An 18,844-nucleotide genomic window follows, 5' to 3' on the forward strand; every position below is an offset into this window, starting at 1 on the left:
CCACCAAATTAATTAGTATTCTTTAAAAAATGAGGTTTTATAGAAACGATGAACTCACTTATCTTACTTATGGCTGATTGCTGTGAAGACACAATCATAGTTGATATAAAATAATACGTTAGTTAATTTCTCAACTAAAGACATAAAAGATAAATCTAAAGACCACAAAGAGCGGGAAGAGAATAATATATCAGCCGACAGGATCATGCAAAGTTCGATCGGATCGGAAAGAGGAAGAGAGAGTAATAATAAAGCAAAGCATTGCAATGGGTTTAAACCAGAATGTGCATCCCAGTTAGTTGCATGAAGCGGTGGTACTCACTGTTGCGCTTGCTCCGCGGTCTCGAAGGTTATGAACACCGCTTGGGTGTTGGCATCGCGCGAGTTGGCTTTGTCGCAATGTTGCACGTTGCCGTACTGCGAGAGCAGCGCGTCGATGTTGTCGAAACGAATGTGCAGCGGTAGCCCACTGATGAGGACCTTGGATGATCGGCTGCGAGAAGCGATATAACCACCAATGTAGACCATTTATAGCAAAACAATCATCAACAAACTATCTCATAAGCATTTCAACCTCAACGCTTTACAGTATTGTGTGGAGTGTATAGGTGATAATATGATGTAACAGTAAATGTACCTACTAGAGAAACTAAGCAAGTCATTTTCAATAATATAATATCGTCATGGTTTGTCGTAATCATAGGCGAAACTATCACAGGAGCATCACGTAAACAAAGAAACATTATCTACGTGGTTAATGTTATTGACCGACTATTTAGTCAATATAGGTATAGGTCAATGACATTATCCATGGTCAAGTTCGAACGGTGGACTTTTCGCGAGAGAGATAGAATTATATTATAGAAAAACCTTTTAATGAGACAGGTGTACGTACGGTAGATTAGCCTGGCAGCAATTTACTATTTAATTTATTTATTATTTAAGGCAAGAAATGGCCCATAACGCTATCATTTCCTCGTTCACTTCTGTCTTTCTAATTATTAATTTGGTGGTTATGTTTGGATAAAAAATGTACTGATTATTAATACATATAAGCACAAGGACCTATATGATATTTTTATGGCATTATTATTACAAAACCCACCTATATCATATCATGTATGGAAAACTAAGGACATTATTTATTACATATTCAATCATTCTAGTGAGTCGAAGTATCTAAAAGTAAGTAATAGTAACCTTATTCCGTTAAGTGCACGAAAAGATGATGTAGAGGACAGTTCACTGTGGGTAACGTATCGTGTTGGGAAAGCGGTGACTAAAATAAGTGCTTAATTGAATTAAGTAGTCTCCCGTTCCCGTGACACAGCCTCAGTGAAGCTTTACCTAGATCATGTCATAACATTCTGTCAAGTTATCTTTTTATACAATTTGACAAATAGATGGGTAATCTCGATGTAAAAACCCTGTGAAGTGATTACCGACTTAGCCACAGCGAAGCGTCACGCAAATACATAATAGACACGGTAGGTCTTGTTTTTTCAGATTTTGGAGGGAGATTTGACAATCATAAATTATTTTTTAAACCCTGATATTGACATAATTTCACAATGAATTAAAATGTTGGTATTAATACTATTAATGTGAAATAACAGTGGAAGTGGAAAGCATCGATATGCAAGCAACTCGGCACAAAATGGCGGAGCGGAGATGACATCACCGCATACATGCCCTCAACGCGCAGCGCACGTCACGCGCTACGCAAGCCGCGCTCGCCAGGCGCCGGGCAAGCACCCCGCATCCCCACTACCGCTCCGAGCGCCATTCACAAATCTCATTGTTTTACGTCCTGAAGCCGCGGATTGCGCGGGTTCGGGTCCCCTTCCCCATTCGCGCTAGTTTCGTGTGGTACTGGGTAATGGTTACGAATTCTACGCATAGTCTGTAACTATGCATGTACTATTATTACCTACTACTACTATCCCTCTTTACCCGCGAACCACGTTCATCGTGTTGCCTCTCTGTTCCACTTCTAAATGTGTACGTTAGTGTGACAGAGGCAACACGTGGAACATAGTATGTGGTAGGCCCTCTACCTTACATTGAGACGAGACGAGACGATAAAAACATACACGTTTGTTTACTAAGCGTTTTTTATACATATCATTTTTTTTTATAAAAGCTAATTGCAGGAAGAATCTAGAGAGATGGGCCGAATATGGACTTTGCCGAATACGAATATTCGGTCGAATATTCGGTTACGCCATATTTTTTTAGGGGATTCATGAAAACTATTAAATGATTGAGAATCGTTACTACAACTATGTTTTTATGATTTAGTGGATAACTAAAACTTAGTTAAAACAACTCTGAATTCTTCTCAACTCTTGAACTACGGTTTTTTACTTTTTTTAAAACAATTTTATTTATATTTTGACGCAAAGGTTTCTCATTTTTTAGCAGTTCCTTAAAAAGCTACTAAAAAGGAGCTTATTATCCACTGGAATACGTAAAATCTTCATTAGTTATTTAGTTTGTTTATTCGGTAAATATTCGGCAATGCAACCGAATAATTCGGCCGAATACGAACAATTAAAAACTTGCCGAATATGCCGAATACCGAATATTTACCGAATATTCGGCCCATCTCTAAATCATACGGATCATCATATCTCGCGACAAGGTAGTGACAAAAGCCAGTAGATAAACTATAATAGTACATTATGATACGATACAAGTGCATAAAAAAGTTCGAAACGAGTGGCGAGAAATTAAACACGACCGAAGGGACTCGTGGCGCCTAAATAACAATTTTCGGACTCACGCCACTCGTCTTTTTTGACCTCCTTTAAACGCCTGTTGCATAAAATACTATAACAATAAATTAAGTGTAAACTATAAACTATTTGCACCGAACACCCAAGACCTGATGGTGCTATTGACAACCACAGAAGTTTTCAGTACCGCCATCAGAATGGAGTTTGGTGTCGATAAGTGTGCGGTCATGCATGTACAGCGGGGGGAGGTTGTAAATTCAGAAAATTTACAACTTTCTGAGACGATGTCGTTCAGATCTATCTCTGAATCAGAAACCTATAAGTACCTTGGTATGTCACAGTCGTTGGGTATTGAGGATGTTGGCATTAGACGGTTGGTGAAGGAGCGCTTTTTCAGTCGGCTCACAAAAGTCCTTAATAGTCTTTTGTCAGGAGGCAACAAAGTGCGCGCCTTTAACGCCTGGGTAATGCCTCTACTCACATACTCCTTTGGCATACTACGGTGGACCCAGACTGAGCTGGACGCCCTGGATCGGAGGGTCCGCTCACTGCTTACCACACACCGTATGTTACACCCGCGCTCGTCTGTTATGAGATTGTACATCCCACGGAAATGCGGAGGTCGAGGCTTCCTAAACGCCAAAGATCTTCACAACCGTGAGGTGTACAATCTCAGGAATTACTTCCTTAACAACGAGTGTGGGATGCATCGTGATGTGGTGGCAGTGGACGGAAACCTCACGCCGCTCTCCTTGGCGAAACAGAACTGGCGCAAACCTGTGGTACTAAGTACTGCGGACCGCAAGGCGGTATGGGAGAGCAAGCAGCTACACGGGCGGTTCTACAAGGCCCTCACGGGACCCGATGTAGATCTGCTCGCATCGGTGAACTGGTTACGATTCGGGGACCTCTTCGGAGAAACCGAGGGTTTTGCCTGTGCAATTGCGGACGAAGTTATGATGACGAACAACTACCGGAAATATATCCTGAAGGACGGTACGGTCGACATTTGTCGGGCATGCCGCCGTCCCGGAGAGTCACTCAGGCATATCATTTCCGGTTGTTCTCATCTAGCTAACGGCGAGTACTTGCACAGACATAATCTCGTAGCCAGGATCATTCACCAGCAACTTGCTCTTCAATACGGCCTTGTGGACCGCGAAGTACCGTACTACAAGTACTTACCTGCGCCAGTTCTCGAAAATGGTCGTGCCACGCTCTATTGGGATCGATCTATTATCACTGACAGGACTATTGTAGCCAATAAGCCTGACATTGTGATAATAGATCGACTGCAACGCCGGGCAGTGCTCGTTGACATCACCATCCCCCATGATGAGAATCTCGTGAAAGCCGAGAAGGACAAGTCCAGTAAGTACCTAGACTTGGCTCACGAGATAACCGCCATGTGGGATGTTGAATCAACGATCATTGTTCCGATAGTCGTTTCAGCGAACGGTCTCATAGCGAAGAGTCTCGACCAACACCTTAAGAGACTCTCGCTAGGTGGCTGGATCAAGGGCCAGATGCAGAAGGCGGTGATCTTGGACACAGCGCGGATAGTTCGACGGTTCCTCTCTCTGCAGCCCTAACCACCGGCAGCTTGGGCCCTGCCCCGCTGCTGGCGGCACCCTAGGTTAGGTTTTTTATAATGTGTTTATATATTTTGTATTGTTTTGTATGTGGTTTTGTATTTTACTTTTATAATCATATTATAAAAAAGCCTAGCCTAAGAATCAAAATGAATAAAGAGAATTAAGTGTTATTTTTAAGGTCCATGTACCGTCACAATTTTTGGATGTAGTGTATAAGGGACGATTATACTGAGGTATTGTACCAAGGAGTAAGCAAAGATACAGCGATATTCCAGTTAATGAAATGTTCAAGTTCATAATTTTGTCGTTTAAAATAACGCACTTGTACGTGTACGTGTTTACAAACTTAAAATCACCCATGGCCATACAAAATAGGAAAGACTTCGTCGCCACGCGTTTTGGAGTTGCTGGGGGTAAAAAAATAAAAACCGGTCAAGTGCGAGTCGGACTCGCTCACCGAGGGTTCCGTACAAACTTTCAATAGTTGAATCATCAAAATGTTATTCATAGAACTCTACAGATTTTACTAAATCCCTCAAGACTCAATTTCCCACATAACAAGTAATATTTTAATATACAATTTTATTGGTAGACAACGTCCAAATAAAATCAAGACTATTCGACTTCAATAGTTTACGACTTACGACATGTCGCAACGACGCTCCTGAACCGACCTCATTATATCAGAAAAAACGCGATTTAGGAAATGAGCGTTTAACGTACAGCGACATCTATCGGCAAATTGAGTAAACTAATGCGCGCGAGCTAGTATGGAAGATTATTTTTATGGAATAATTGTTTATTGCGTGAACCGATTTTAACCATTTTGCCTCTATTTGAAAGCAGGTAATTTCATTGTTATTTTGTTAAAAAATACAGGTACAATAAACACCCGCAAGGGTGTTGAAATTGAAAATGTAAATCTGAAAGGTTTTTTATAAATAAATAAAAAAGTTTTCAAGATACGTGTACGATTTAATTTTTCCTGTAATATTCATTATAATACCCATGTTTGGTGAAAATTTCATACATTTATGTTGGTTAACTTCGGAGATAAGGGGGGGGGAACGGTATTTTTTTTTACATTTTCCTTCAAAAAACATTTTTTTTCCACAACCAAAAAATTATAAAAAATAGTTTTGATATGTACAATTTGAGCTCTTTCTAACGATACCCCACTTGACCTAGTTACTTGAAATTTTCAGTTTGCCCCCCTTTCATTTTGGCCATTTTCTATCATTAAATATTAATTAATTAAAAAAAAAAATACTTTCAACTTGTAGAGGTTCACAATGTTTATAACTATTCCAAATTTCATATCGATAGCATAAGTAGTTCTCGATATATTTAACAATGTGACAGACGGACAGACAGACGGACAGAGTCGCACCATAAGGGTTCCTGTTGTACCTTTTTGGTACGGAACCCTAAAAACTATTTTGTGGGTTGAGGTGAAGGTTGACTGACACACTGACACTGTACTTATACCAAATGTTTATAATATTATTGTATGTACAACATGTTTTTATTGATTTTCTTTAAGGTAAGGTTCATTAGGTCTATTACAATTAATTTCTCTAAGAAACTAGTGTAACTAAGTTATTCAAAATAGTACATTACGATACTAGTGCGTAAAAAAGGAAGTTCGAATTTCCTTTTCGCACGTGTATCGTACGACGTTTTTCAGTACAGATGGCCCTCCGAAGTTTCGACCTGGCATATAATGAACCACTTCTCGCACTAGTGCGTAAAAAAAACACCATCTGTACTTAAAAATAGTGTTCAGATATTTTATCCGTTCAAGTGTATCTACTACACACGATGTAACTGAATATGGGACCAGTCAGCCTTTTATTTAGCCTGTCACCATGGTCTGACAGTGATACTGAACTTGATAGTGGCATTCTATTCTTATTGGATAGGAAATGCAGTATGCAGCATTTTATATGTAATGAGCCAAAACCTTGGGCGTGTATTATAAGTATGATTGATTTACATTTTACATACATACGTTTAAAATTAATTCCTTAAAACGGATGTTGACTGAGATCATTACTTTTACTTTCCTTCATTTTATGATGGATTGATTTTATTTAGGTTGTGTCGATGAAAGATCACGCACGAACTGTCCAGGAAAGACAACAGGTGGAAAGGTAGCTAATAAACATTATGACAACTACATATTTTGTGATGTGAAATGTGATTGGGGACACAATTAAATGGGGATATTGCATCCAAAATTCTGAACTATGTAACACAACTGTGTTATCAGTAGCCGGTCGGCCGGTTTCTGTACGAATGAATCACGAAGGAAGCGAGCACCGCGCGCCGGCAGGCGGCGCCGAGCCGCCGCCATTTTACTTTACCAATACGAACCACGTGCTCATGTGCATTTAATTAACTCTTAACAATTATGGACCATGTACAGCAATACACTAGCGCAAACCAAACCTAACAGACTATATCAATCTACCAGAAAAATGCAACATCGTACTCATACCTGCGGTTTCTCGCCATTCTGTAAGCCATTAGCCGGTTGTGAAACAGCACGCGCTCAAGTGGATACACAAGAACTAATTCTAGATATGTATATCACTATTTCAACTGTCCAAAGTAATATACTTAATGGTATTAAGCTTGTTTGCTTAAGAGCCAACAACAACAACAATCACAGACGAGTGCAGTTGCAAAGTGCATTAAAAGTAATCGGTGTCAGTGATGATTTTAGTAGATTCGCAGGAAACCTGTAGCGCGAGTGCGAATGTTGCCGTGTGACTGAGTGGTGCGGTGCGGAGCGGACAGAACGCGTTGTTCCGACCGAGCCGGCTTGCATTGCTACGGCGCCCGCTACCCGCCACCCACCCGCACCCGCTGATAAAAAATAACAAACCATTCACTCCATTCCACATTATCTACCTACTTACGAGGAATGACAAGCGATAAAAGGCTGAAAATCTAAATAACCATAACCCTGTGAAGAAAGTACGCAAGTACCTAATGAAACAATTCTATCTGCAATTAAAATATCAATCACACAATTTAAATTCTGGAAACCTAAACTAAACCTAAACAAAAAAAAAACAATCTCCCATACTAAATATAGGAATAACAATCGGTAATTTATAAATAGTATATCAAAAATGTTTTTTGACCATGAAAATGACATTATGAATGTAGAATCATTATCACTTTTGCAATACCCTTACATCTAGTTCAGTGTTATCCAGCATTCTCGAATGCCACAAACGCACCACAATACCGGTTCGCGAGTCGGGCAATTTGGCCCGCCAAATCTCAAATTTCATGAATATGATCCTGGGTTATTCCATGGCAGAGAGCGAAAAAAAATCTATTTTTTGAGGTCAGAATTTTTAAAATCTGGTTATGGGGTAATGTTCTTTGGCTCTAGACCTTACTTAAACCGGTTTTTTTTTTTAATAAACTGAGTTTAACTAAGTATGCCAATTTTTTTAAAGTTTAAAATGCGTGCTTTTTAAGATACGTGCGTAAACTGAACTAATTAAGACTCACATCTCACATTATATTCAAGGGATTATTCTAATTATAAAAAGTAGCTGACATTTTTAGAAAAATACTAAAATAACATAATATTCCAAAAATAACATACTTAACAAAAAATCCAAAATAATAATTAAAAACTGAATAGGTATCTTTTTTGGGGGAAATAATATAAACTTCCCTCATATCCCTAAAAATCAAGGAATCCAGTATTTTTTACTTCTGTAACTTTTACCACAGAATATATAATAGTACAAGTACAGAAGGCCCACTGCTTTGATGTTCACGAAATGCCGCCTTTTAAAATGCCTACAAAATTCTAACAAAGAAACGAGCCGCACGTGCGCAGCGTCGGATGATAGGGTTGCCTATGGATTAAAACGAATTAACTCTCAGATAAAATGTTATACTATATATTCAAGTCTTGGGTACTTTCTAGGTATATATACAGTATATATATATATATTTTTTTTTTTGTTTAAGCCTTCAGCATCATAAGCCTTATTGAACTTTTCCGTGGGACTTAATCAATAAGATCTGTGTAAGATTGTCTTATTTTATTCGTGATTTCTATTTAACTATGCATTATTAGCCATTCCACACGTGGACATCGCATATGAACCTCAAAAAAACTCGCGACGTAAAGTAACAATAGAAAGTGCGAACGTGCGTTCCGTGAGAACGCGCGTCACCCCTGATTAGGCCGCGAACTCGCGGCCGCCAGCATGTACTTGTAGCGCGGCGATACAATCGCGGAGTGAGCCGCCCCTGCTTTTACTTCATATTTCGATCACTAACTATAAAAAAATACGTTTCATTCGGACGTAACAAAAGTTACTGATTTCTTGAAACGCAAGTTACCAATGTTTTGCATGGTTATTTTCATAATTGAAAAATATTAAGATTCCTTTTTGCTACATAAACATACCTGTACTCTTGACTGACACGATTTAAGTTACAAGAAAATTCGTAAACCAATATGGAAATAAATAATTTTTAAGAAAAAAAGCCGCCTTCCTTTGGGGTTTTGGTGATAAATACTTTCAAATGTTGAATTATGTTATCAATTCGTCTGTATATTTTTTAATGTTTGTTATTCGATATCTCCGTCATTTCTGAACCAATTTTGAAATTTGGATGATATCTGCTTTCCCAGGAATTCAGTCTATGCGGTATTAGTTACCTGGCATTTGTTACTTTTCGATAGATAAATATACAGTAAAAATTGCTGCAAGGATCTGTTAGCAGGTTTTATTTAATAATACGATATTTCAACTTTATTTTGACAATAGCTGGATATCATCCACGATAGTTATGAAGCCAGCAGCTTGCTAAAGCCAGTCCTATCGAAATCGGCACGAAAGCCTTGATTAAACGAAGTCCCACCCCACAGTATTGACCTATTAACCGGTATAGGATGGGGTGTCTAAGGCAGCGTCCACATTCATGAGACGCATGTCTTGCGGCGCGGAACGGACGTCTCCGGCGCGGCGCGTGCCATGACGCCTAGGGCGCGTCTTACGTCCTTCCTATACAAAATGTACTGAGTAGGTAGACGTTTTTTAAATTACATTCAGGCGGCGTGGCGGAGACGTCCGTTCCGCGCCTCAAGACATGCGTCTCACGAGTGTGGACGCTGCCTAAGAAATTCGTTCATTGAAATGACACCAACGATAAGCAACCAAAATATTAAAAAAACCGGCCAAGAGCGTGTCGGGCCACGCTCAGTGTAGGGTTCCGTAGTTTTCCGTATTTTTCTCAAAAACTACTGAACCTATCAAGTTCAAAACAATTTTCCTAGAAAGTCTTTATAAAGTTCTACTTTTGTGATTTTTTCATATTTTTTAAACTAATGGTTCAAAAGTTAGAGGGGGGGGACGCACTTTTTTTTCCTTTAGGAGCGATTATTTCCGAAAATATTCATATTATCAAAAAACGATCTTAGTAAACCTTTATTCATTTTTAAATACCTATCCAACAATATATCACACGTTGGGGTTGGAATGAAAAAAAATATGAGCCCCCACTTTACATGTAGGGGGGTACCCTAATAAAACATTTTTTTCCATTTTTTATTTTTGCACTTTGTTGGCGTGATTGATATACATATTGGTACCAAATTTCAGCTTTCTAGTGCTAACGGTTACTGAGATTATCCGCGGACGGACGGACGGACGGACGGACGGACGGACGGACGGACGGACGGACGGACGGACGGACAGACAGACATGGCGAAACTATAAGGGTTCCTAGTTGACTACGGAACCCTAAAAAAGGACTTGATAGGACTAAAATTAAGAATGTGTTAAAAGACACTCCGATGTATGATGGAGGGCATACAACAAAACTTACAACATGACCAAGGAGAAACGTAGAATGACGAATTTACTAATAAATAATAATTTTTAACACATCACAGTGAATTGAATTAAACTGTTAACTTGTGTTGTGTTATCCATAATTATTTATTTACCAAAAACTGAACTGACGTTGACAAGTAGTCAATGTAATAAAGACTAAACTGACATTAACATGGAGTCAGTATAGTGTATAGTGAGTGTATACCACAATCCTCCCCACTAAAACAACGTACGAAATAAATAACACTATGTTTAAATAAATTACCTCTATGCAGGATTTTTATTCCTAGTACAACGTGGCATGGGGCGGTTCAACACAACACATTTATCAAAGAGGCTTTGATTCGGCCGACTTCTGTACCGTTAACACAGTTTCGAATTTGGCGAATTCGTTACGAGTCTGTCCTTATTGGTAATAAATAATACCTAAACATTCGTTACTGACCAAGACATTTCAGGAGTGGTTTTAGTGACTTCTTTAGATTTAGTATATTTGAAATCTAAATAAATTCATTTAATATAATATAACTATACTATGGGAGTATAACCACTACACTTCTAGATCTTGAAATTTTGCCATGTCGCATACGGGGCCGAATTCGAACCCGCGACCTCCGATTTGAAAGATACCTCTTACCGCTAAGCCACCAATGCCATCATCGCTTTCATATCACTTCATACTCCTAGATTATCTATCTACATTTCTACCACCTATACTAAAATCCTAACGTCATAACATACACTTGTACCGTTAATTATCCTGACTGTATTACACTATTTAAATAGAACCATCGTCACTTTTCATTTTTATACTAATAAATCTTTTTCCACGAGTCTTTTATTAAGAACACGCCTCAAAATCGAATGACTGGAAAGGAATGTCAAATGGCTTAATGTCATATAACCTTATTGGAAACATCTGGCCCGAGGTGTATGTTCGTTGAACCTCAGATTAGAACCCTTTACTACATACATATACATGAATCTAATTTGCAGAATTCACTGTAAATGTAATATAAAAAAAAGGAACAAAGAGAAATGGTCGGCGGCGGCGGCACGTGCGGCGCGGCGCGGGCCACCTGCCGACAGGTGCAGCGCCAGCCGCGGCTGCACGCTGCACAATCATCACTGTCAGCTTGCTAAAGCCAAAGAGAATCTCAATTTATTCTTTCGATTATACATCATTTGTTTTTCGGGATTATTAAGTTTCCAATGTAAAATGTAATGAAGCGTGGTAAATTGCCAAGAACGTTTAATACTTAACTGCCAGTAGTGCCAGTGAACAAGTATAAAACAATAGTACTACTGGTAGGACCGTGGTTTGCAATGACTATACCTCGTTTTTTTTAGAATTAGAAATTTGGTAAACAAAGAAGCAGTCATCGTCAACCTATCTTCTTAGGACAAATATTAGATGTTAACAATTTTAAGTTATTTTTAGTTTTTTTTTAATCGTACCCAGGTATATCAACCGCATCATTTGATCATTTGCTAAGCAAAATTGGAGTGATTATTTATTTGTTTATTTATTCGAGTAACTAAAGTTTAGACTAGAGGACTACATGACGGTGTTTTTGCAAGCCACTTGGGCCTCAGATCCATTGCAGTAATCACAGTCGAATGCCACCAAACACACAGCACAAAATAGAATCTTATACTATTAAACGAGCAATTCTTGTATATTTATTTATTTATTTATTTATATATTTATTTATATATACCGACGATCTTGGAAACCGCTCTAACGATTTCGCTGAAATTTGTTTTGTGGGGGTTTTCGGGGGTGAAAAATCGATCTAGCATAGCCTTAGATCCCGGAAAACGCGAATTTTCGAGTTTTCATGAGTTTTTCTTTCGCATTTGTAAACGTAAAATATGGTCCTTAATTTCGCTGCGCGCGCATCGATTCCGCTTAGCTCAGTCGCACGAGGTCGGTCTAATGTACGCAGATAGATCGTAGGTGTCAGGGTTTCGAATCCCGGTCAGAAATTAAGTTTTTGTTTTTTGTCTTTTTTTTTGTTTTTGTATTTATAAGAGTTTTTTTTTATCTAAAGACGTGATATATTAAAATAGAACCGAGCGAAGCTCGGTCGCCCAGATATTATTAATAATAAAGTAATAACAGAAGTGCTCGTATCATGAAATTCTATACGTTAATACACCAAATAACGTACCTAATATGTATAAATAAATAAATACCATTGACAACATTGACAGCTCATAAAATGAACCGATAGTTTCAAATGTCTGCTTCTTTAGGTTTTTTAATATGCAACCTTCCTAAAACTAAATTAGGAAATTTTAAATAATACAGACTAGAACAAATACTTTCAAATTAAATGTATAATTGTAAGTATCATTTATGTATAAATATCAAACACACTTATAATTTTAGTGTAGAAAACAATAGAGTATTTTATTAAATTGTCTGTTTAAGATACTGACAGTTGATGACAGTTGTGCCAAAAGTGCCTCATATAAAAGACCTCGTGCTTCGTTCTTTTACGTTCTCTAATGCTAAAAAAAAATGAAGTATAGGAGCCGAATTTCGCCTTGGGCTTTAGGAGGCTAGATCGAAAGGCCTCGTGATTCTGAGTAGGAAAAACAAAATTTACCTACCTTAGAAAAAAACATTTTTGGTGATTGTTCTCTCGAAAATGTGTAATAAACCAGTAGGCTTGTGCCGTTTCGTTCGTTGATCGGAGCGCTCCGATCTCGTTCAATCGCTCCCACGAACTAGTTCGCTCTTTTAGGTCTTTTGCTCATTTAGTTCAGCCAGACCAGCGACCACTGCGGTCGAAAAGATCAGAACGAATGGGACCGAATAGTGTCAAAATGATACGAATAGTCCACAGATAGTAACATTCCGGGCCGAAAGGTTGTAAGTAACCGAAGTTTAATATGAAAACTTGACTTTTTTTGTTGCTCTGCTAAGTAGCTCTCGCTCTCGGTCGGCGCAGTCACACATTCGTTCTCGATCCCAACCGCTCGCGCTCGCCGATCCTATACTGAACTAAATGAGCAAAGACCGATTCTCAGACCACGGTAAGATTCAGTTCATTTCGGTCATTGATGGGATTTTATTCCTAACAGTAGGCCTAGCACATGATGGCCGCGAGAGTATGCGAGTGAGAGTATGAGAGTATGTATGAGAGTATGAGTATGTGAGAGTGCGCGAGTTCGTGAACGACACAAGCCTATAAACCAGTGTCACGGCTGACGGCAACGACCACATAATGCTAAATCATATTCCCCAATATACAGAGTTCATTATAAGTACAATGTGCCCAGTTATTGGACGGGATTATTGGGGTAAGGGTAATTATTGTAATTAAAGGTTACTGGCAGTTTACCCTATGAAGATATGTAACTAAGGTAACTATGTTGTAAGGGTCAATTCTTGCAGCTTAAATTTAACCCCTTTCTCAGCTTCCAATTTTAACATAGTTGTTTGTGGTTATTAGAACTGTCTCCTATATCGACACGAGTTACGAATTTCACACGTGTGTCGTACGACGTTATACAGTAGGTAGGTACAATCATGTCGGACATTAATCGATTAACTTTTTATTCGACTAATTAATCGTTTTACAAAATTCATCATCATTCATTGGCCCTTTACCATTATTCGGGGTCGGCGGCGTAGCAGATCTTCCATTCTTCTCTATCAGCCTTCATTTCCATACTTATACTTCCTTCATCATCCATCTGACTTCGATAAAAAAAAATCGTCCAAAATAGTCGACGATTAATTTAATCGCGAGCCAAAATTTCGTAATCAGCTGCTACAAACCGGGAATCTTGATTCCCATTTTGTATCCGGTTACGTATTGGGTCAGAGTAGTACCGTTTGGTAACTAAGTTTTGTAACTGGCCACAGAATACATATTATAGTACATGCACAGAAAGCCCTCTCCAAAAACACGTTTAAAGAAATAACGACTGATGTTACGATACAGTAACAAACACAAAAAAACTATATTTTTAACAATGCTAAAAATGTTATAAGATTTATAAAAAAATTATATGTATCGGATATTTCTCCATTGATATATATATATATATATCGTCGAACCCAGCTGATATATATCGGATATATATCTTGATATATATCCTCGAACCCTGGTCACCACTATCTTTCAACTATGATGTCTGATTTGTTACAGGTTGCACTTTACATTTGGAGTTACTGGTTCGCTAAGGGGACAGGAACTTGCGATATCACTGTCGATGATGTTGATGTTGAATACCAAGGTGAAATTATACTAGTCCAAATTCGAAACACCATATACATACACGATTCCAAGAAAATACTGTACAATAGTAAATAAAAATATCAATCATTAGTAATGACTTGACTTCGGGTAATGAATTTCATTACCCGCAACCGCTTTTTCCAACAATTTAGAAATGGAAAGTGTATTACTCAAGTAATTGGAAAAAATAAACTTGGGACTTGGGGAGTATGCCAAAAGAAATTCCCGTTAAAACCTCAATCTATCCGACGCTTGTTTGTACACGGGTCACTCTTTTCGTCACACTTCTGCAACATTACTGGCCGATTCTGGAGTAGATATTTTAACCCTCAAGCGACATGGAGAGGTTAATAGGTCATCTACTGTTGCAGAAGGCTATATTGATGACTCCATCACTAATACAATTATACAATCAACAAAGTCATAGAAATATTACACACTAGAATGATAGTTTCCATGCAACTCATCGGCCAACAACGAAGCCAAAACACGATCGATGTGAAATGATTTCCCTCAAAGTTGAGATTTTTACAAAGTCGTTTCGTGTGTGTTCCATGGAAATGTTGTAAGTAAGATTATTCAAGTCTTTTTTGTGTATTTGGTGCAAAATGGTTAAATTAATAAATTTTTAAAATATAGTTATTTATTTACATATTAAGTACCTATTAGGGTGGAGCGAAAAGACACTTTTCTGGAATTAGCAAATCTAATAGTTATCAATCAATGCCCCTTAGGCAGCGTTCCCACTTATGCGTCGCGTGTCTCGGGGCGCGCAAAGGGCGTCCGCGCCACGCCACCTGAGTGTAATTCAAAAAGCGTCTCCTCAGTACATTTTGTATAGGAAGGACGTAAGGCGCGCCGCCAAGCGGCGCGGCGCGCGCCCCGCCGCCGCCACGCCACCTGGGGCGCGTCTTACGTCTTTCCTATACAAAATGTACTGAGGAGACGTTTTTTGAATTACACTTAAGCGGCGTGGCGCGGACGCCCCTTGCGCGCCCCGAGACACGCGACGCATAAGTGGGAACGCTGCCTTAGTCTATGAAACCTATGTGCAAATTTTCAGCTTTTTAAATCAACATCTTCAGCCTCCGCATTAGGTTTGAAATTTTGAAAAACTCATACAAACCTGAAAATTCAACTTTCAGATAAAAAAATTTTTTTGGCAGTATTATGTTCAGTATACATAATTGATACATATTATTACAAGAAACTACCAAAAGTTGCGAAAATAGCGTCAAAAATCGCCAAAGTTTGCCTAGTTTCAGTACATTGGCCAAAATAGCCACTAAAATACTGAAAATTGGCGATTTTTAACGCTATTTTCGCAACTTTTGGTAGTTTTCTAGTAATAATATGTATCAATAATAATGTATACTGAACATAATACTGCCGAAAAATTTTTTTTATCTGAAAGTTGAATTTTCAGGTTTGTATGAGATTTTCAAAATTTCAAACCTAATGCGGAGGCTGAAGATGTTGATTTAAAAAGCTGAAAATTTGCACATAGGTTTCATAGACTAAGGGGCAATGAATGATAACTATTAGATTTGCTAATTCCAGAAACGTGTTTTTTCGCTCCACCCTAGTACCTATACAAATAAATTTCCGTTTGGTTACCTATTATTAAGTATCTGAAGTAACCGGGTAAGTAAGGGAACGTAAAAATACGTTTTTAGGGTACAAACGGGTACAGCAGGAACCCTTTTGATATGGTGCGACTCTATCCGTCTGTCAATTTCTAAATATCTTAAGAACTGTTCTACTTATGCTATCGATTTGTTTTTAACATCTACAAATTGGGAGTGTCATTATAGTGCTAACACATGACCGTACCAGGACTCTACCGCACCGCACATGAATGTGCTTACACATGAACGTACCGCAGGCGCGGTGCGTTCATGTGTAAAGCACAGTTACTTTTTAACCGACTTCAAAAAAGGAGGAGGTTCTCAATTCGACTGAATTTTTTTTTTTTTTTTTTTTTTTTTTTTTTTTGTATGTATGTTACTCGATATCTCCGAGAATCGTGGACCGATTTTCAAAATTTTTTTTTGATCGAACCGGTATAACCCCGAGATGGTCCCATTGGCACCAAGTCAGGGTCTGATGATGGGATCCTGGAGAAATCGAGGGAACTCTTCAAATGTTATAGGCACATGTAATGTTTTTAGTCTATTTTTCAAAGGTACACCAGTATTTACGTCTGATGGTAATAATTTTATGTGGCTGAGCTGATGATGGAAGGTCAACTCCTCAATGGTTAGGAGTTAAAGGATAATTCTTTCACTACTGTACACGTATTCGGACTGATACATATAATATCACTAGGAACCACTAAAAATCAACTGAGCTGATGATGGAAGGTCAACTCCTCAATGGTTAGGAGTTAAAGGATAATTCTTTCACTACTGTACATGTATTCGGACTGATACATATAATATCACTAGGAACCACTAAAAATCAACAAATAAATAAACTTTTTAACAAAAAATAAAACCGCCTTCAAAAATAAGCGCGTTACAAAACACGGAGAAACTAAAAAGCCAAAAATAATAAACCTTTCAATTCAGATTTCTTATCGTATTGCAATAAGCTAAACATCCAAATTATAAACAAATCAATTATTTTTGGAGTCGGTACCAGCCTGTGTATGGTTGGGTGGGGCAAACAGGCAATAGCAAGGCGACGAACAGGTCTGGTACCGACTACAAAAATAATTGATTTGTTTATAATTTGGATGTTTAGCTTATTGCAATACGATAAGAAATCTGAATTGAAAGGTTTATTATTTTTGGCTTTTTAGTTTCTCCGTGTTTTGTAACGCGCTTATTTTTTAATTTATTATATTGATTATTAGCGCGATATTCACACATGAAATAAAACTGTGGACATATCGCGTACAATGAGATTAATGAGTTTATTTCGACTTTCAAACCCTTTTATAGTTCGTGGTCAAGTCAGCAGGTAAATGAGGAAAAATGACAATTGAAAATTAACTAAGTCTAACGCCGTGTCTTGCGTGGGCGACGGTCGCGCGACCGTCGCCGTCGCGTCTCATCGCATCGTCTACTTCCATATCGATAAGGTTTGATTTCGTATGCGTCGCATCGCCGTCGTGCGACCATCGTGCGACCATCGCGCGACCGTCGCCCACGCAAGCCACGGCGTAAGACTATTTAAAAACCGGCCAAGAGCGTGTCGGGCCACGCTCAGTGTAGGGTTCCGTAGTTTTCCGTATTTTTCTCAAAAACTACTGAACCTATCAAGTTCAAAACAATTTTCCTAGAAAGTCTTTATAAAGTTCTACTTTTGTGATTTTTTTCATATTTTTTAAACATATGGTTCAAAAGTTAGAGGGGGGGGACGCACTTTTTTTTCCTTTAGGAGCGATTATTTCCGAAAATATTAATATTATCAAAAAACTATCTTAGTAAACCCTTATTAATTTTTAAATACCTATCCAACAATATATCACACGTTGGGGTTGGAATGAAAAAATATATCAGCCTCCACTTTACATGTAGGGAGGGGAACCCTAATAAAACATTTTTTTCAATTTTTTTATTTTTGCACTTTGTTGGCGTGATTGATATACATATTGGTACCAAATTTCAGCTTTCTAGTGCTTACGGTTACTGAGATTATCCGCGGACGGACGGACGGACGGACGGACGGACGGACGGACGGACGGACGGACGGACGGACGGACGGACGGACGGACGGACGGACAGACAGACATGGCGAAACTATAAGGGTTCCTAGTTGACTACGGAACCCTAAAAACGGTGAAGTTAGGCAGCGTTCCCACTTAAGCGTCGCGTGTCTCGGGGCGCGCAACGGACGTCTCCGCCACGCCGCCTGAATTTAATTCAAAAAACGGGCGGGCGCGTCTTAGTGACCGGCCACACCAGACCGTCGCGTGTCTCGGGGCGCGCAACGGGCGTCCGCGCCACGCCGCTTCAGTGTAATTCAAAAAACGTCTCCTCAGTACATTTTGTATAGGAAAGACGTAAGACGCGCCCCAGGTGGCGTCCTTCCTATACAAAATGTACTGAGGAGACGCTTTTTGAATTACACTCAGGTGGCGTGGCGCGGACGCCCGTTGCGCGCCCCGAGACACGCGACGGTCTGGTGTGGCCGGTGCCTTACGTCCTTCCTATACAAAATGTACTGAGGAGACGTTTTTTGAATTACATTCAGGCGGCGTGGCGCGGACGTCCGTTCCGCACCTCAGGACATGCGTCTCTTAAGTGTGGCCGGTCCCTTATACAGACGTAGTGCGAAAAGCTTTTCCTTCGTATTTTTCCGGAAACGTTCGTATTTGTCATGCTAGTTCAGTCAATCCAGTACTTCTTGTACTGAGCTGGCTGAGCCTG

General features: G+C 39.0%; 1 protein-coding gene across 8 annotated transcripts in view; it reads right to left on the reverse strand.

Annotated features, from left to right (window-relative positions):
• Positions 1 to 18,844, reverse strand: part of LOC125240708 (insulin-like growth factor 2 mRNA-binding protein 1) — a 92,265-nt gene that overhangs the window by 12,747 nt on the left and 60,674 nt on the right. For 3 of the 8 annotated variants that reach the window (XM_048148729.1, XM_048148727.1, XM_048148728.1), the window contains exon 2: positions 323 to 493. The exons of 3 other annotated variants lie outside the window; for them this stretch is intronic. In XM_048148729.1, coding sequence (XP_048004686.1) covers positions 323 to 493 — 171 coding nt within the window. Of the gene's footprint in view, positions 1 to 322; positions 494 to 6,833; positions 7,108 to 18,844 lie in introns of those variants that run through there. 2 more of the 8 variants (XM_048148730.1, XM_048148734.1) reach the window with 2 other exon arrangements.

Source organism: Leguminivora glycinivorella, chromosome Z (genome assembly GCF_023078275.1).
Source record: "Leguminivora glycinivorella isolate SPB_JAAS2020 chromosome Z, LegGlyc_1.1, whole genome shotgun sequence".
NCBI classification, from domain to species: domain Eukaryota; kingdom Metazoa; phylum Arthropoda; class Insecta; order Lepidoptera; family Tortricidae; genus Leguminivora; species Leguminivora glycinivorella.